This window comes from Rhinolophus ferrumequinum, chromosome 6, assembly GCF_004115265.2.
Source record: "Rhinolophus ferrumequinum isolate MPI-CBG mRhiFer1 chromosome 6, mRhiFer1_v1.p, whole genome shotgun sequence".
Classification (NCBI taxonomy): domain Eukaryota; kingdom Metazoa; phylum Chordata; class Mammalia; order Chiroptera; family Rhinolophidae; genus Rhinolophus; species Rhinolophus ferrumequinum.
In genome coordinates, this window is record NC_046289.1 from 96,474,556 (window position 1) to 96,495,228 (window position 20,673).

General features: G+C 44.2%; 1 protein-coding gene across 1 annotated transcript in view; it reads left to right on the top strand.

Moving 5' to 3' along the window:
* THSD4 (thrombospondin type 1 domain containing 4) overlaps positions 1–20,673 on the top strand; it is a 585,321-nt gene that overhangs the window by 99,491 nt on the left and 465,157 nt on the right. The window contains exon 5 of the mRNA XM_033109294.1: positions 10,324–10,771. Within this exon, the coding sequence (XP_032965185.1) occupies positions 10,324–10,771 (448 nt within the window). The remainder of the gene's footprint in view (positions 1–10,323; positions 10,772–20,673) is intronic.

Sequence of the window (20,673 nt, forward strand, 5' to 3'; positions counted from 1 at the left end):
TCAAAGGACAGATAAGGAGCTTTCTAGACAAGAAAAAAGCTAAAGGAGTTCACTACCACTGAACCAGGATTATAAGAAATCTTAGAGGGACTTCTTAAGATGAAAAAAAAAGATAAAAATATGAATAGTAAAATGACAATAGCTACATATCTATCAACAGTTACTTTCAATTGAAATGGGTTAAATGCTCCAATCAAAAAATAGGGTGCTGAATGGTTACGAAAACTAGACCCTTACAGATGCTGTCTACAAGAGACTCACTTCAGATGGAAAGTCACACAGAGACTTAAAGTAAAGGGGTGGGAAGAAGACATTTCATGAAAATGAAAAACAACAAACAAAAACCCAAAAAATTGGAGTAGCAATACTTACACCAGACAAAATAGACTTTAAAACAAACACTATAACAAGACACAGAGAAGGACTCAATAATCCCATTTCTGGGTATTTACCTGAAGAAACCCAAAATGCTACTTCGAGGAGACGTGTGCATCCATATGTTCATTGCAGCACTGTTTACAATGTCCAAGATGTGGAGGCAGCCTGGGTGTCCATCAGTTAATGAGTGGATAAATAGTAGGTTGTGCATATATACAATGGAATATCGCTCGGCCATGGAAGGGGATGGGTTCTTGCCATCTGCAGCGGCATAGATGGACCTGATGGGTATTGTGCTGAGTGGAGTATGTCAGACAGAGAAAGACAGAGGCAATGTGATTTCTCTTGCATGTGGAATCTAATGAACAAAATAAACACACAAAACAGAAAACAAACTTATAGATACAGAGAACATTTTGATGGTTGCCAGATGGGAGGGGAGTTGGGAGTGGGTGAAAAAGGGGAAGGGATTAAGAAGTACAAATTGGTAGTTACAGAATAGTCATGGAGATGTAGGGTATAGCATAAGAAATATAGTCAATAATATTATAATGCCTATGTATAGTGTCAGTGGAGTACTAGATTTATCACGGTGATAATCAGAGAGGGTTTGGTGGGCAGGGTAAAAAGGTGAAGAGATTAAGTACAAACTGATAGTTACAAAGTAGTCATGGGGATATAGTGAAGTGTAGGGGATAAAGTCAATGATATGGTAATAACTATGTATAGAGCCAGGTGGGTACTAGACTTATCAGGGGGGATCACTTCGTAAATTATACAAATGTCTAACCACTATGCTGTATACCTGAAATTAGTATAAAATAATATTGAATGACAATGCTAATTGAAAAATCAAAAGGGAAAAGGGGAAGAGAAATAAGGTCCAAATTTCCAGGTATAAAACAAATAAGTCATGGGGCTGTAATGTACCACATAGGGAATTTAGTCAATAATATTGTGACAATGTGGTGCAGTGTCAGATGTTTGCTGGACTTACGGTGATCACTTCTTTAGGTATATAACTGTTGAATAACTATTGTGTACACCTGAAACTAATATAATATTGTGTGTCATATTTTGATAAAAATCTTAAAAGAGTTATGCTTGTACTATACTGTAGTCTATTAAGTGTACAATAGCAATATGTCTAAAAACAATGTACATATCTTAATTAAAATACTTTATTGCTAAAAAAATGCTGACCGTCATCTGAGCATTCAGGAAGTCATCATATTTTTGCTGGTGGAGAGTCTTACCTTCAATTATCTGCAAAGCACAGTAAAATGAAGCGCGATAAAAGGAGGTATGCCTATTAATTTTCTAGCATTTTCGCTCCTTTAGGGTTTTTTAAGGAAGTTGTACGTTAATAAACGTTGATTGAATAACCTCTGGAAAAAAAGTGCATGAGGTTCCTGACGTGTCTTGGTTACTTGATGGGTAGGGATGCTGTGAGACAACCTGGGACGGGAATATATCGTTGCTGAAAATACTGGATTGGGTATCACAGAATCATAGCTATTCCTTACAGAGACTATGTTGCCCGACCATATTCAACTTTAAGGAAGCTTCCATTTGGTCATGAGGCTGGTGATGGCCTTGGCTGATCCAAAATCTTTCTGGGAGTCTATGACTTTTCAGTTATGTACGTTGATTTTTCAGAAGAATGTTTTGTCCCCAGACTATTTCTGTCCCCTCAGTCTTTGAGGCTCACAGCCAATTTCTACGTGAGTATTGTATGTCCAGTCATAATGTCTGCATATTTAAGTAGTCCATTGACTGACTTGGTTTCTCTTCTGATTTGCTTACGCAGCAGACGCAGCTTCAGGGACAGGTCAGATGGCAGGGACCTGCATTTGTGTCTTAGGATCCTCTCCACATCCACAAACAGTCACTTTTTAAAAAATTCAGTGGAGAACAGTTTAGTGTTTTTCTTTTTTATATCACTTTCATATACTGAAAGCCCATGCAGAAGGCAAAAAAAAAAAAAAATGTGTATAGTGGTGCAAAATGATAAGAAATGAATCCACCTTAACTCAACCCCTGTAAGTCTGCTTCCCAAGGAAACCGTCACCCAACCTTTCATTTGTATGGGTTCAGAAATATATCCGGCATACATATGCATTTTCATATATTGTATACATTTTTTTCTTTTTCTGTTTCAACACAAACGCTAGCATGGATATCCTGTGTTGTCTTCGGTATCTTGTTCTTTTTCACTTAACTGTATTTTGGAAACATTTCTGCATCAGTGTATACACATCTGCCTCATTCTTTTAAACAGAGCCATAGCACCCCGCTGTGTACTCTGATATTTACCATAATTTAACTCGCTCATCCGTCTCCTAGTTAATGATGCTTAGGTTGTGTTTCAGATTTATAATTTGTAATCACAATTCAGATATGCAAAATGCAGTTGATTTTTTGTACAACTCAGCGTGGTTCATGAGCCTCTATTTCTGCTGCTGCAGGAAAACTGTCAATTCCAGGAAACTCAGATGCTCAGACACGTCATGTTAAACATCATCAATGTGGGGTTTATCCTCAGTTCAGTCAGGATTCTCCCCCTTCCTCTCCCTGGAGGTGACCTGGCTCCCCAAAGTGGGGGGGGGGCTTCTGTGTAGTCTTGGTGAAGGGAGCATTGCCTGCTCTATTTCACTGGCTGCCTTCCTCCCCTTGTAGTAACTGCTGCCGAAAGTGCCACAAAGACCCCTCTGGGGTCACCCACTGGCACTCCAGGGGGCCCCTCCACCTTGACATCTCGCGCCCATGTCCTGGTGAGGTGCCATGTGGGACAAGGGCTTCCCCACAAAGCCTGCAGGTGCCTTCTGTCTCAGGCTGCTAAACAGATCAGGAGTTTCCACGGCTCCCACCCCGGCCAGAGCATTCTGGCCTAATCTCTGGTTACTGCCTCTCAGTACTTCCCTCATTTGCCTGCTATGCAAACTCTTCATTTCCTTTGGTTTGAAAAGATAGTTCCCAGGTCATAGCACCTTTTTCATGTTCCATAGTATAAACTATACCTCTGCTTTCTATGTGCCAGACTTTGGCTCTCGACAGACAAAGCCCAAATTTTCAAATTCTAAAGAAACCCTTACTCTCTTCGTGCTGCTGATCGCTGGGTCTTTTCTTCTCTGGCTGTAATCATCAAGGTCATTTAGAAGCATTGCAGGGTGGGGGCAGGCAGGAAAGAAGGGATTACTGAGAGGGAAAATGCACTGGCTGGTTTCTTACAACGCTGTCCTACTAGGGTTGTTTCAGGTGTACTGCCAATCCAGCCAGGCTGCACCGAGGACTGCTGAGCCCATGCCTCTGTACATTTATGAGCACCTGAGAAGTTCATTCTGATTTAGGAGTCCTACTGCTCAGTGTCTTTTAATAACATGTCTATGAGAACCTCTTTAAAAACTCCATTTGGTCATACTAATGGGTTTTGGAAAAAGCATTTCACTTGATAGTAGTTGCTAGTCCCACCTCCCTCTCCTCTCCCCGAGCTTAAGTACCAAGTGGAAATGCTTTGTTTCCTCCGTGAAAGGGGAGAGGGTGGAAGAATGTGGGATTTGGGGGGCTTGTGTAGAGGCGACCCTCAGATGCACTCTCTGCATTTGTGACTAGGAGTCTGTGATGGTTACCTCCTTACTTCCTCAGGCCCATCTTCGGTGCTAAGACTGGCCCAGTAAATCTGCCTCCAAACATTGGCTGGGTAAGAGTTTAGTTTTGATGTACTATGGCAGTGCAAAGTGCAAATGTGGCATAAAGGATCCCTTCAGATCAGATGGAGATTGTTCATTAAATACAGTGACATTCAATAGGGTCTTAGATTTCCTCAACAGTACCTCATGCAGGGATGTCGTCCACCTCCTGGTTCTGTCAGCTGTCTCAGTAACAGTCTTCCATCCCAGAAGCCGCCTTCCCATCTTCCCTAGGGAAGCATTGATTTCTGGTTACCTAACAACTCAAGTCAGGTACCTAGCTGCAAGAAATGCCACCTTTCTAAATGCTGTAAAACCCAGAGCCTCCAAGATGAAGCAGTGCAACGAGACTTTCTATTGGGGGGGAGAGGGAAATGACCTCGTTGCCCTGCCCACCTGCGGGCTGTCAGGCTCAGATTGCTGGGGTTCCCAGTTCCAGGGGCTGCTGCTCTGTGGGACGCTGCGGCCCATGTGGGGTTCATGTTAGCACAGCTGAGAGAGGCTGCATCTCTCACAGAGACCTGACTGAGCTCTAAGGGAAAACAAAAGGGGAGTAAACGTGGAGAGTATGAGCAGTGCAAACAACCTGGCTTCCGGAGGGCAGGGTTCTCATTCTGCCTCTTCCACTCTGTGCTGGAAACTAAGAAAAGAGGTCGAGGCCATCCTCTAGCTGAAAGCCCCTGACAGGCAGCTTTGCCTGGGTGGCTTTCCAGCTCTGACGGACATGCATGAAGCGCCACTGACCTCTTAATTCTTTCCCTTCGTTCTTGCCCGGGAACTTGGTAGAAATACAGTTTTTCAGACCCCACTCTGGACCTCTTTGCAGGTGGGGTTTCAACAGTCTCTTTTAACCAGATTTCTGGGTGATTCTGATGCTTGCTTAAGTCTGAGATGGACAGTATCAGAAGGCCGAGGAGGAGAACAGTATTGTGCGGGAGAGGGGATGAATTGGGGCTTGGCTGTGGAGTCTGAGCTGTCTGTGGGACGCCCACGTGGGGCTGCCGGAGTGTGGGCCACAGCATCAGCACCCCCTGCGAGCTTGTTACAAATGCAGAATCAGAGGCCCACCTGGCCTCCCGCGGCGGAAGCGGTAGGTAGGGTGACAAGGTCCCCAGGTGATTTGTGTGCACATCTCAGGGGAGAAGCAGGCTCTCGCCTGGAGGTTAGTTGGCTATACGCGCATGCGCTTGACTTTCAGGAGCGGGGGCTGCGCGGGGATGGAAACATCGCTGTTGTCAGTGACAGGAGATGGCTGCGGACGACACGTTTCCAGGGTTCCTGTGTAGACTTGGGAGACTGGTGTCTGCTTGAATCATTCCACTGACTGATGGAGGGTTAACATCACCAAGTTGCACGACGTCACACAGAATGAGCCCCCGGATAGCAGCCAGCCTGTTGTGAGGAAAATATTTGATGTGCTGGTTACCCTCTCCAAAATGTTCTTTGTAGCCTTTATCTCAAGAAACCACAATTTCCCCAGACACCCATGGTAGAACTGGGACCAGAACCTGGTGTCGGAACGCGTACTGTTGTGTTCTTGTCGTTGAGTTATGCTGGGGGCAGGGGGAAGGACTCTGTGTGTACGTGTCAGGGCTGGAAATGGGAGCAAGCAGAAAAAGTCACACATCACGCTCAAGAGATGTTCACAGAAGTTGCTCAATAAAGGCTTGTTAAAAGTTGTTGAAACAGATCATGGAAAACACGATAAAAACTGCTTTCAGATTCAAGAAACTGCATTCCTATCAGTGACCTCAATTTGATCTTTACAACATCATTGTAAGTAGATAAGACGGGAAATTATTCATGGTCTCGTTATAAAAAAACAAAAACAAAAAACGGAAAACAGCCTTATTGAGATGTCATTAACATACCATAAAACTCACCGTTTAAAGTGTATAATTCAGTGGTTTTTAGTATATTCACAAGGTTGTGCAATTATAATCACTAATTACAGAACATTTCAATCACCTCCAGAAGAAATCCCGGACCCTTTAGCAGTCACTCCTTATTCTCCCCTCCCCCAGCCCCTGACAACCACTAATCTACTTTCTATTTCTATGGATTTGCCTGTTCATTCTGGACATTTCATATAAGTGACCTTTTGTGTCTGGCTTCTTTCACTTAAAATGTGTTCCCGGTGCATCTATCTTATAGCATGTATCATCAATACTTCGTCCCTTTTATGGCTGAATAATAATCCATTCTATGAATAGACTGTATTTTGTTTATCCAGTATCAGTTGATAGGCATTTGGGTTAAGTTTTTGTGTGGATATGTGTTTTCATTTCTCTTGGGTATATACCTAGGATTGGAATTGCGGGGTCATATGATAACACTACATTTCATTTTTTGAGGAACTTCCAGATAGTTTTCCAAAGCAACTACACCATTTTCCATTCCCACCAGGAATGTCTGAGGCTTCCAGGTTCTCTGCATCCTCTCCAATGCTTGTTATTATCTGTCCTTTTTATGATAGCCATCCTAGTGGATGTCCTGTCATTTTTTTAGGTAAGAAAATTGAGGGTGCATTATTGGCCAAAGTTGGTAGAGCTTGGAAATGGCCAAGCCAGAACTTTTTTTTAAAGCAAATGCTGTGGGATTCGTGCTGCGCTAGGCATTATTTAAGTCCGTTGCTCTTATTAAGTTGTTTACTCTTTAATGGTAAGGAAGATACTGTTATCATCTTTATTTATACATGCATGCAGGGCCAGGACTGGACCTAGGGTCAGGCCCTGAGATGCAAAACTTAAGAAGATATCACTCTCAGGTTCAACTATCCCAGCACATGTGTGACTCTATGTGCTGTACTGGCCTCATCCAAGCCCTGGCACTATGTGAAGAAACAGCCGTCAGAAGACGGACTAACTTTCCCAAAGGTTCAGTAACTAGTAAGTGGCGGCGGTGAGATATAAACGCAGGATCCCAGGCTTCAGAGTCCACGTCATTAGCCACTGTGCTACACTAACAGGTATGCCTTTGATCTCCAAACCAGGCTTTTTCTCTTTATTTCTGAAGGCTTCACTTTCTGAAATTAGCCAGAGCTTTGACAAGTGGGGGATCCAAAGTGAAAGCTCCGGAGGTGGGATATGAGGAGACCAAGCAGAACTAACAGCCCCCAAGGTACCTACCACATGGACCCCTGAAGGGTTAACTGGCCACACAGTTCCCCTCGGCTACATCTGTGCTTATTATTTCAACTCTGTATAAATCTGCCCAGTTCATGTAGGCCGCTCTACAAGTGGCCAGATGGACTCTGTCCTGGTGGGGAAGAGGCCATTCTGAACCGTCAGGGTAATTAGCTCTGACCGGCCGTAAGGGAAACACATTCTCTTGGCCAAGTTAGGCTGAATCCGCGGCTTGTCTAATTGTTCTGAGTCAAATATTCAGAAATTACATCTCTTATAATCATACCGTAATTGGCTGCCCATTATCTTTAGTCTGGTACTCAGAATTAGCTGGTTATTTGTTTTCGAATCATTATCCTTCAAATGGAATTGCTATTTGTGGGGGTTTTGAATGGTTCTCCGGTTTAGGCAGAGCCCCCCACAAGGCAGTGTGAATACAAAAATATACATTTGCTCGTGTACATGCTACCCCCTCAGGAGTGATGGGCAGCCTTTGGAAAGATGCTTACACAAATCCCCAGCCAACAGCAGGTTTGCTGCCTCCTGGGCTCCCCAGGAGTAAGGCCCAGTTAGTCTGGGTTCAGCAGCTCTCACTGGGTCAGCTGCAGCAGTCTGGTCCCAGCCAGCTGATTTTTTTATATGTCACAAAGAGGGTTTTGTTTTTTTTTTTGCTTTTTTTGTTTGTTTGTTTTTTTAATTTATACCTATCTTTCTCCATTAAACATGATAAATTTTACTGTTGAATTTTCAACTTTTTGTTTGGAATTTCAATTCTGTCCTTTGACTGTTTCTCAAAGCTGTGGGTCTGTGGACAAGCAGGACACGTGTCAGCTTGGAGCTTGTTGGAAATGCAGAATCTCAGGCCCCACGCCAGACGTCCTGAGTCAGAATCTGCCTCTTAATAAGATTTCTGGGTGATTCCTGTGCACATTCAAGTTTGAGAAACCCTGCTCCATGTGTCTTCATTTCTGTTACGTTCAGCAGGGGCCCTTCACCTGGTACTTACTCTGAGGCTAGGATTTTTGGTAGGCTTTCAGATTTTTTAAAGAAGAAAAATGATACACACACACACACACACACACACACACACACAGAAATTCTTTCCTTCGCCTTTGCATGATGTCATTCATTTTACCTGGCCTGCCACAAGAAAGAAAACGGCAAATTACATTCAAGTTCTATATATTTTTAAGGCTAACTTCTTAATTGCATCTCTTAAAGCAGCATGCTGGATCCCCCATCATTAACGGAGTCCCAAGTGTTGCCAAGATTAATTGAGAAATGCCTAAAGGTAAAGTAAGCCCTATAGGATAGTTTAATTCAAAACCATATCAGCTAAGAATGAAGGTGCAATTAGTGATAAAGATGTTAATAATTAGTTGTGGTCTGTTAAATTTTATATTCAGTGGTTATGTACAGTGAAGAAAGAATTTCCTCATGAGGGCAGAAATTAATGTTTCACCTTGATTGCTGTTTTAATGTGCTTATTTTAATGGGGCCATCTTGTAGAAACCCTTGGGCACATTTCCAATTTTACGTAAAAGTAGAATTAATTATTATGGAAGCATATAATTTTAGAGCTGGAATGATCTTCACAGTCATTTAATCCAGTTCAGTCATTTTAAACATAAATAAGAGTCACATGCCTTACTTAAGTCCTTCCACAGAATATTGGAAACTGTGCTTCCCAAGCCTTAGACCAGGGATAGTGAAACTTTCTCAGATCCCTCCAGACAAAAGCATTTCCTCTTGCCTCAGAATTCCCAAAGCGCCATTTTTGTAATGTCTCCAAGGCCTTTACCCCACCTTGTGTTATGTTACAGATGCTTTCAATTGTAAGGTTGAGGTGTTCTCAGTGGCTTTATATCCACAATATTCTTCTACATGGGTCTGTGGGTCAAGTGCGGTTTGGTTGATTTAGGGCATCCAGTGGTGGCGCCAAATAAGTAGGAGTTTTGTCTGATCCATTTTTGTATTTCTTTAGCCTTCCTATGTTTTACAAACAGTAGTTTCATAATACAGTGGTACCTCGGTTTTCTAATGTAATCCACGAGTTCTGAAACGTTCGAAAACAGCCGACAGCCTCAGGATCTTGCACTCAGCGGAAGCCGTGTGACATATTCGACTTCTGAGTTGTGTTCGAAAACCAAAGCAGTTACTTCCAGGTTTACGGCGTTCATAAACCAAAATGTTTGTCAATGGAGATGTTCGAAAACCGAAAATTTACATGCAGTGGTATGCTGGAGCTGGTTTTTCCTTCTTCTTAGAGCTGGTTGTGTTTTCACAATGGCAGCTTGACATTGGCCATGGTAGGAGTATTTATGCTACGGAGAATGAAAAAATGTTACAACAGAGTTTTTCATCTCCAGAAAGCCAGTTGTTAAACACTTCCCAATACACCACTCTTTATATAATTTTCATAGAGTCTCACGAAGCAACAGGTCTCCACAAAATCTAAGGAGCCACACCAATGTGAAGGTGACCGTGTACCCATTGTCCCCCGTGGGTTGCCTCAGGAGTGACGGAGTAGCCAGTTGCTCAACCTCCTAATTTCTTCATGGATTAAGTTAGACCCAGTGCAGCTCAGGCTTAGGACTGCATTAGAACCTGGTTGCTTAGCTAAGTTCTGCTTACCTGGGAAAGCTATTTGGGCATGAATGATAATGGAAACAGAGTCTGGACTATCAGGCACAGGTGAGTGACAAAAAAACCCCACAAACTATTACCAGAAAAAAATGAACAGGAAGTTACTATGGCTGAAATCACAATGATATCTTTATATTCCTCAAAAAAACCTCCAGTGGTTCCCTACAATTTACAAAAGTACCCAAACTCCCTGATGTAAGTCACGTACTGACCACAACTTCCCAACCTGACCTCATTTTCAACCACTCCCATCGCCCACCATTGATTCCCATCTTCATTCTACTTCCCAGCCTCCGCAGAGCCTCGTCCCGGCCCCTGTGATGTTCCCTTCCCCTGGAATGCCCTCCCTCTGCCTCTCTGTTGCACCGCAGGTTAGCTCCCAGGCTTGTCTTTTTACCCGGTCCCCTCCACCGTGGGCCAGCGCTCTGGCTGAACGTGAAACTTCCTGTGACTGTTCATCTCCTTTCTTGTGTGTGTCTCTGTAGGAGCAGGACCCGAGGTCCGATCGGCCCTGGCAAGTACGGCTATGGGAAGGCCCCGTACATCTTACCACTGCAGACGGACTCCTCACACTCACCGCAGAGGCTCCGGAGGCAGAGGCCCTCGGCCGGGCATTCCAGGTCCCAGGGGCCATCTGGTCCCAGCCATGGCTATAGCCCGCCAGCCGGCCGGGCCTCCCAGCACGGAGCTCTGTACCAGAGTGACGGCGGCCCTCGTTCTGGACTGCAGGCCTCAGAGGCCTCCATCTACCATCTGCCTTTGACCCATGAGCAGGGCTTCCCTGCAGCTTCGAGTCTCTTCCACAGCCCGGAAACAAGCAGCAACCACGGCATGGGGGCGCACAGGGCAAACCCGAGCTTCTCCCAGCCCGCCCGGTCGGCGGCAATCTCCTGCATCGGAGCTTATCGCCAGTACAAGCTGTGCAACCCCAACGTGAGTACCCAAGGCCTCGTGGGGCCTGGAGTGACTGCTACGCTTACCTCCTGTCGGTTGGCGGGAAACGTGTGGAAGACGGCGAGAGCGTGTTTTTTTCAGACTATGCTAAATGCACTTTTATCTTCCTTTCTCTCATTTCTCTCCATTTGTTCTCCCCATACACTTTTCTTTTTTTATGTAAGGTTATCACTTTAGTAACTTAGGAGTAACTTCTTGAATCACTTATGGACAATCTATTGCTTATATCAAACAGCAACATAACGATTGCTGCAGATCAAACAACTTCCAAATTCTCAGCGGCTTTATGTCCACAATATTCTTTGCTTCATGGGTCTGTGGGTCAAGTGCGGTTTGGTTGATTTAGGGCCTCCAGTGGTGGCGCCAAATAAGTGGGAGCTTTGGGTGGTGTGACTAGCGTGGGGATCGTGCAGGAAGTTCCCCGGAGGGTCCCTGCTCTGCCAGGCGTCAACACTTTGGATGCTGCACAGTGAAAAAGTCTGGTCGTGGGTCACTTGCTGAAGATTCCACAGCTAATGAGTAGCAAAGGATATTATAAACGGAAACTACATAAGGTGACCAAATGTGTTTTTGTTACATATCGGTGTAAAGACGATATATAAAAGAAAAAGGAATAGAGAATGTTTAAAGGTTAAATTTCCAAGTTGCTATATTTTTCATTAATAATTTAATCTGCCTTAATACTCCGTTACTGGATAACAGGACAGCTGTTATATATTAGCTTCAATTTCCTCGTTAAAAATATATTTCCTGCTGCAGAGTCCATAGAAATGACTTAATTTGTGATTTTAATAATTCCTCTGAATGCCTGGGTTGCTTTTGAGCTTGTTCTTCCACTGACAGGCTGCAGAAATTACTCACTTTTGTAAAGCAGTAATTTTTCTAAAGCCGTTACTAATCAGTCAACCAGTGCGTCTTAATTGAGCGTCGCTGCTTGTTTTGTAACAGACCAGGCGCTGTGGAAGATAAAAGTCATATATTCTACCTTGCAGAGTTGTTATGAGGATCATAAATCAAAAAGAAGTGCTTGTGTCTGATCAGACGTGGTCCCTGTTCTCGCAGATCCATTGCAGTCCTTTTAGAATGAAGTGAATTCATTTCTAATGGAAAACACATTCCCCCATTGACGAGTCCATTTTTTAATTTTGAAGACCAAGTAAATCATAAAGAGAAGGGAAAAGGGAGGGGGCCTTTGGCATATGTGCGGACCTGATAGCTACTGAGTGTTTCTTTCATTTAACCTACAGTGTTTGAAGCCATGCACTGTTTGTCAGACCTGTGCTGCCGGGCTGGCTCTCCCCTTGCATCAGCTGTGGCTTCTCTGGTTGCTGGAATAACTACACCGCTGAAGAGATTGAATTGCAGTGAATCGTAGGAAATTCTTGGGCATTCATGATGTCTGCTATCATTTTGCAGATAGGCAAAACCATGTCTGAAGCCCAGGACAAAGAAGTAAACATTGACAAGGGATCATCCAGGTGTAATTCCCTCTCTGCTGTCACCTTTTGCACAGCGTCCTCCCCAGGGCCCCCTGTCATCCCAAGCCGCATCCTACCTACTCTTTTTGAGAGACAGCCTTCCTCAGAGGTCCTATTACTGCATCCTTTCTTTTCCTAAGCCCGTGGCTGCTTGTGACTTGGGCCATAACCTATGAACATTTTAAAACTCCCTGCGTTCGGGATCTCCCAAATCACTCCTAGGCTCAGTGATTTGCCAGGAGGACTTATAGGACTCAGCGTATGGCCATACCCACAGCTATGAGTTATTACAACAAAAGGATGGAGAGGAAAATCAGCAGACAGAAAGGTGCATGGGGCCAAGTCCAGAGGAAACCAGGTACCAGCTTTCATGAGTCCTCTTCCAGTGGAGTCCACAGGACACACTTAATTCCCTAGCAATGAGTTGTGACAACACGTGTGAAGTGTTGTCAACCAGGGAAGCTCATTAGAGACTTCGTGCCCAAGGTTTTTTTGGGGAGCTGGTCATATAGGAACCCTCTGCCTGTTACATACTAAACTTCCAGGCTCCCAAAAGGAAAGCAGGTTTTTAGCATAAACTGTATTGCTTGTACATGTGGTTTGGACATAGTAGGTCACTCTGGTCACTTAGGGAGTAATAGAAGCCCTTCTGAAATCTAAGTTTCCAGACACCAGCCAAGGACCAACCTTGCAAGCAGGCCTTTCTAAGGAGAGCAACCCTAGTCCTGCTGTACGTGTGATTTACACTCTCGCCACGTGGACCCGTGTGCTCTAGCATCTTAGCATCAGTGACCTTATGACATTTACATATCTTCCCCAAGGTCCAACGCGAAGAGATGTCATGAATTTCCAAATTGTGTAAATCTTCCTATTCTAAGAGGAACGAGGTGAAGGGCAATATTGTGAAAAAGCTAGTAATCTAACAGGGAATACGACGCTTATGCCATCTCCAAAGATTAAAAAGTGACACACACATTTAGAGATCTCTCCCAGTTCTTACCTGGAAGAAGAAAAACAAGGGAGAGTAGGTTGGGGAAGGTGGGAAATATCCACTGATTTCGGAAATACGTCCTTGAAAGTAAGTACCCAGTTATCCCACCCCAGTTCTTGATGGAACGCCCCCTTCCTGAAACCACTCTCGCAGGAGAGGGCTCAGCTCTGAGGTGCGTGGTAATCCACACTCGGGGTGGTCTGAATCAGGGCAAGTGTTCTTGCAGACTTCCGTGTCTCAGAACAGTGTCTCATCACAGGTCAAGGTCCCTCCATCCTCACCAGTGTGTGACCCAATGGCAGAGAAGGGGCCACTTGTGGCTGTTATAAGTCAGTGTACTTAGTGCTCTGAATACGGGGAAGAGCTCTGAGAGCACAGGGCAGGCGGCCCCAGGGGTGCAGAAGACTCCACTGAGGACGGGACAATTGAGCTGCGCTTCCAAGGATGGCCAAAAAAAAAAAGAGAGAAAAGAGCATTTGGGGGCAAAAGAAACAGCTTCGTCAAACACAAGGCAGGACTGTGTGAGCATCTCAGGTGCTGCCATGCCTGTTGGGGGAGGATCTCTCCTTCCTTTCCCTCCCCGTCCTCCTATCCATTTTAAATAATCACAGTCTTAATGGGGAATTTATTCCTTAATGTTTCGATGTACAGAAACATCACATGGCCTTGCTTGACTTTCACATATGACATAGGTGAGTGAGAAACTTTTTAAAATACAGCGAAAGATCAGAAAACAGCTTTAAACAACTGGTTAAATTGGATGATAGGTCTGCAAGGCAGTATGGGATAGTGGGTTTGGGACTGAAGTTGAGCTGATGTAAACCTGAGCTGCAGTACTTGGGAGCTGAGTTTCGTAACTCTCTGAGGACAGTTGTAAAGTGGGAATAATAATACCTGCTCCGTAGGGTTGATGCGAGGTTCAAATAAGTGCAGAGTCACAATACTGTGGATAAAATGGTCGGATTTCCCTTTTGTCCTCTGGGTTAGCTGGGGTTCAGGGTCCTTTCCCTTTGTCTAATGGTAAAACAAGGTTTCTGATAGACCCAACATTTCAGCTGTAAGGTAGTCAACCTTGGGTCATGTTTAAAGTGAGGAAAGTGAAACTATAGTGAAACTTCATGCCAATGAATTCTTTATACCCTTGAATGTGCATATGAAGTTCGGATAACTAAGTTTGCAAACTCATCCTAGAAAAAGTGCTACATCCCTCATGGCTGAATATCACTATGGTCACCTTCAAAGGACTCCCCTTGGGAAGCTATGCTCTGACGCCAGCACCTAGTCCACCCTTCAAAGCAATTTTGGAACTCTTTTTCTGGAATGGCCATCAGAGCTGTCATTATATTACCCTTGATGTCCTGAATGTCATCAAAATGTCTTCCTTTCAATATTTCCTTTATCTTCTGGTAAAGAAAGAAGTCACTGGGGGCCAGATCAGGTGAGTAGGGAGGGTGTTCCAATACAGTGATTTGTTTACTGGCTGAAAACACCCTCACAGACAGTGCCCTGTGAGCTGGTGCATTGTCGTGATGCAAGAGCCATGAATTGTTGGCGAAAAGTTCAGATCATCTAACTTTTTCACGCAGCCTTTTCAGCACTTCCAAATAGTAAACTTGGTTAACTGTTTATCCAGTTGGTACAAGTTCATAATGAATAATCCCTCTGATATCAAAAAAGCTTTGCAACATCGTTGCAACAAGTTCATGAACTTAATTGTCAGCCCTCGTATGTACTATTAAGGCCTGTCTTATGGTGCCACTTGGGAATTTTAAGCATTCCAGGGTGCTTTTAGGGTTGATTCATAGAAGATGTCCTTTATGAAATACTTCAAAATCAATAATACATCAGCAGTAATGATATCTGAATGTAGTCTTTAAAGATAAGAAAGGTTTTTATTTTCTTGCTTACAGTGTGTATGAGGAAGTTGAGGTGACAGACCCCAGTGTAAACAGATAATCGGTGGTCTTTCGGAGCAGACATCAATCTCACACGTCTCCTAGTGCAACACCCCGCGTTACTCACTATTGCGGTTCTTGCTGGAGTCCATAGCACAGGGCTGACCCTGACTGAGTGGGGCCAGGCGTTAGGCTCGCGGACAGGGACACCGAGAGCCAGAAAGCTCTGTCTGCAGGGGGCTCCAAGGCCAGTGGGAGAGCGTCTGGTAGGTAGGTCATGAGTGCAGAGCATAGGCACCCATTCATGTGCTGTGTCGGCACCTGGAACTCTCCAGACAATGGAAATTCACCTGGGTCGGGTTGAGTCAGCAAAGGCCTTCCTGGGAAAGTGCAGGCTTTCCAGCTGAGGGCAGAGCTTTCTAGGAAGAGGGAGTGGCAGGGATCCTCGAGTCCCCTTCCACTCCCATGATGGCTGAGGAGCAAGAAGGGGGCGCTTGGGGAACCTTGCAGTGGAATCAGACGTTTTCCTAATGAGTGGTGGCTCCGTCTGCGAGTATGATGTCTTCAGCAGAGAAGGGGTAAAACCAGAGGCATCCGTGGTTTGTCCACAACCCGGCACGTTCTCAGCTGTGGCAACAAATAATAAGTAGTCAAGGAATCGAGTAAATAATTAAGTTTCTTCTTCATGGGAGCTCTTAGGAACAAAACAACTAGAGTCTTTATAGGGGTGAAACAGGGGAAGGAGAAAGCCAAACTGCAGTTCTTCTTGTGCCTGAGGGGTGCAATTAAAGTAAAATTCTTTTCCACTAGCTGTTTCTGGGGTTTTGTGTTATTATTCGCTGGATACATTAATTGGCCGGACTGTCTGTGCCTTTGTGGTGGAGGCCTGGGTGTCTCTCTCCGCACCTTCTCTGAAGCACCCTGAATTCTCCCCAGAGAGGAGACTGACGCTCCAGCTCCTTCTGGAGAAGGGGGCTAGTAGAGCAAGGCAGGGACAAGGCTGTAAGTTGTGAAGGGCCTTCGTTGCCAAAGGAGGCGTGACTCTGAGTTTAGACAGAGTGCACTTACTGTTATGAGGGGAAAAACTCCTTGGGCTAAAAGCAGCTTTTAGCAAACAGGAGTGTGCTGAGTTCTGATATCAGTGACTCTCCAGTAAATTTCCCTGGGTGGGGCTGGCTTCTGACAGTGAATTTATCCACACAGAGTTGTTTCTGCCTCAAAGTAAGTGAAAATGAAAGGAAAATGTTGGACACATCACAAATGAAGTTAACTACGCTCTGTCCAGGCAGATTCTAATTCTACCCCGTTTCTAGTCTGCTATTGAATAAAAGAGTTGCTGACAACTTCCTGACTGCTGTTTTAAGGAGAAATGTAGCAAGTGGGCCGGGTAAGAATTCAGTGCAATTCTGGAAGGTATAAAACTCACCAGGAACCGTGGGGCCAGTTACTGGACGGACAGGACATCTTACTGGGGGTCTCAGCGTAACCTTCTCTTATCATGAGCTTATCACCAACCTCCTTATCTGGGAAGTATGTGCTAGTGTCAGCGCTTTTTGCCTCAGTCTGCTTTCCATCTTCTCAGACCATTTGGCATTTTCCATAGAAAGTTTTTCATATTCTATTAGTGGCCTTTCATATACATATGTGCACTATATGTGAATACGAGTGTGTAAATAGTAAATACAAATATTCACATATTTCATATGTATGAAATTTATATGTATGACACACATACACACACCTATGTGTGAACTGTTCACAGTTGTCACTCGTCATGTTTATAAAAAGCAGTGCAAAGAGTAAGAAATATCACAGTGGTAGAGAGAGGTATGTCTTCGTCCCCCTCCCAAGATGTAGTCACAGTCATTTTTAATGTTTTGTTTTTTCATGGTCATTCTCTCCGTAACTCTAAGTAGCATGCTCATACCTCTGCTTCTTGATATATCAACTTCAAAATTTTTCTCTGTCAACTTCTCACCCTGAACGCTGAAGAAATAACCCCCTCTCCTTCCACCCTGCTGATGCCTGCAAGCCACATTTTAATTTTCAGTTATAGTTTTAATTGCATATAGTATATTAACAATTTTTATTTCCTTATTTTACCAATCTGAGGAAGGATCAGTTAACTCCCTGTTTTGCAAAGTTAGAAATTTAGTGCCAAACTAATTCATTAAATTCTTCTCATTTCATTCCTTAGTTTGGTTTATGTATTTTTCTCACTGTGACCTGTGAAATCCTTGCAAGAGACTAGTAGGAGGGATTCCTCTCTGGATCCTCAGTCGTCAGGACACCTGACACATAGCAGGAACGCAGTGACCTTTTGCCTTTGAAAGAAGTTCACATCCTGCCATAGCAGATAGCACAGGGAAGGAAACCAGTCTTATTCATGTGGTCTCTGAAGTAGCTACTAGCAAATGTACGAGGCGGACAATTCAGTTCGCGAACTTGTTGCAACGATGTTGTTAACCTTTTTTGATATCAGAGGGATTATTCATCATGAATTTGTACCAACTGGACAAACAGTTAACCAAGTTTACTATTTGGAAGTGCTGAAAAGGCTGAGTAAAAAAGTTAGATGAAAACGACCTGAACTTTTTGCTAACAATCGTGGCTCTTGCATCACGACAATGCACCAGCTCACACGGCACTGTCTGTGAGGGAGGTTTTAGCCAGTAAACAAATCACTGTATTGGAACACCCTCCCTGCTCACCTGATCTGGCCCTCAATGACTTCTTTCTTTACCAGAAGATAAAGGAAATATTGAAAGGAAGACATTTTGATGACATTCAGGACATCAAGGGTAATACGACGACAGCTCTGATGGCCATTCCAGAAAAAGAGTTCCAAAATTGCTTTGAAGGGTGGACTGGGCACTGGCGTCGGTGCATAGCTTCCCAAGGGGAGTACTTGGAAGGTGACCGTAGTGATATTCAGCAATGAGGGATGTAGCACTTTTTCTAGGATGAGTTCGCAAACTTAATTGTCCGATCTTGTATGCTCCTTGGGGAAGTAGGAGTTTTGAATGTTTTTAAAAGTTTACATTTTGCCATATGCTCGTTTCCTGATTAGTTAGGAAAAGGGTGTTTTCTTTTAGACCTTCTTACAGGCACAGAGATATATTGATAATCTAAAAAAGGAGAAATAAATAAGCACTCCTGGGATAGGCCTAGATTTGTGTGGATGTGTATCCAGAGTACTTACAATTATCGGGTTATGCTGGGTGAGTGAGTGGGCTTAGTCACTAGTCATTAGTATCCTTTGGATTTTTGATGAATAGAGGGAAACACCTTTCTCTAGGCGAACATTATGAATTTGGATGGGAAAAAATTATTTGAAAACTAAAAAAACCTTAGTTTTATGTTTGATTTTTTAAAAATCCAAACTCTTGACCCAAGTCTTTTGGACAAACCAATTCACTGACTGTCTAGGGGAGTGCTGGAGAGGGTAGGAGGTGGTAAAAGAGTTTTTGCAGCGTTGAGTTTGTTCCAAGTAACTTGAGAAAGCAGATAGTAAACATATTTGAAAAATGTGCTGGATTCCTTGTAAGGAAGTTTGGTCCATGGTTATATTATTCTACTGCTGGAAAACAAAACCTGTTTTCCAGCTGTAGGAGAGAAAGGAGGGGAATGTTTGTTTACTCCAAACACCTACCTTTCAGGCACTTAAGCTTCCGGGACTGCCAGATTCATTTTTGATGTCTACCTAGATTCCAGTTCAGCTAACATTGATTGAGCATTGCTGTAAGCCAGAAGCTTTAGTGTGTTACTAATTTAATCCTCACAAAAATCCCTGGGAGGTGGGAGTGGTGCCGTCACTTAGGTTTAGAGAAGCAAAGTGCTTTGCCCAAGGTCACATACGCACTTTCTCATGGCGGTTCAGACATATTCTAGATTTCTGTTTTTAGGTTTCCTCACTGTGCTGATATTAAATACATCATTTGTTGCTATGGTAGCTGGTCTTTTGATTGAATCCAGACCAATGCAAAGGACAAAAAAAAGCGTGTCTGACCCAGGCACACTTCAAGGTCATGTTCCCTGGTGCTACCTTGGTGAGGATGATGCTCTTTTGTCTCCTGGGGAACTGGACGTAATTAATTACCAAAAGGTAAGATCACCAGCAGTGGCCTCTCGAGCAGTGAAGTTAGGTACAGGCCGTTGTCATCTCCGATTAACCAGGGTCCCTAGAAACCTAGCCCAAGTTTCCATAACACTGTTTGTGACGCATAGCAACCCCAGGCAGTTGTCTAGATGGAACTTTGGATAGGGCCTGAAGTGCTTTGGAAGGGTTCAGCTCATTTTACTGAAATGCATCTCTATCCCTCTTCCCGAAAGAGAGCAGTGGGAACATCCCTCCCTCTTCTGGGTGGACAGGAGTCACTTGAAGGGAGGCTGTCTCCCGGGGCTCATTGCCTGGCTAGAAAGTTCCGGTCTTTGCTCGCCCCTTCCTGTGTGAGCCTGATCTCTAGCTACATGGCTTTTTTTCTGTCTCAGTTTCTGGTCTGAAGATTACAAGAACCTGTGTCCATGGGCAGGCTCAGTTGTCTGTAGGAAATCTGCCCAAAGTAAACTCACGGTGTAATACAGGGACAGGGACTGAAAAGGCGAGGGTGACTTGGTCTATGGCAGCAGGAAACAACCCACTCTAAGTATAACACATGGAAAGGGATCTGTAGCCTAGAAGTTTAACTTCAGAGAATCTGTAAAATGAGAGGAGATCATATACTGATAATAGTATAACAAGTACAAACAGATGTGATCTCCAAAGAGGCATGAAACAGAATTTCCCCTGCTCAGCTTGGTTTTCATCCTCAGTCCACAGCTCCCTGCTCCCGACAGCTGGGGCCACTTCATCAGGCCTCAGAGGCTGAGGCTGACCTTGGCCTCTAGGGCCTCTCTTGACAACAGAAGGAGTTAAGGCCTCCTGTCTGACAACCCATTGCAAATTCATTTTGCTGTCCATACAGTCTCAGGGGCACCCTGGCATCGTGGTTACTGGCATGGGTTCTGGACCCCAAATGTTTGGGTTTAGATCCTGACTTCACCCCTTATAAGCCCTGTGATGTTGGGCAGCTCATTTAATTTTTTTTGTAGTCTTGATGTCTTTATCTGTAAAATGGGTACAATACTTGTCATGAGGATTAACTGAGCCAATATACATAAATCACATGGTGGGGTGTCTGGCATTTAAGTAAGTGCTCAATAAAAGTTACTTATTTTTTTTTTTTAAGATTTTATTGGGGAGGGGGAATGGGACTTTATTGGGGAACAGTATATACTTCCAGGACTTTTTTCCAAGTTAAGTTGTCCCTTCAGTCTTAGTTGTGGAGGGCGCAGCTCAGCTCCAGGTCCAGTTGACATTGCTAATTGCAGGAGGCGCAGCCCACCATCCCTTGTGGAAGTCGAACCTGCAACCTTGTGGTTGAGAGCCCACTGGCCCATGTGGGAATCGAACCGGCAACCTTCGGAGTTAGGAGCACGGAGCTCCCACCGCCTGAGCCACCGGGCCGGCCCAAAAGT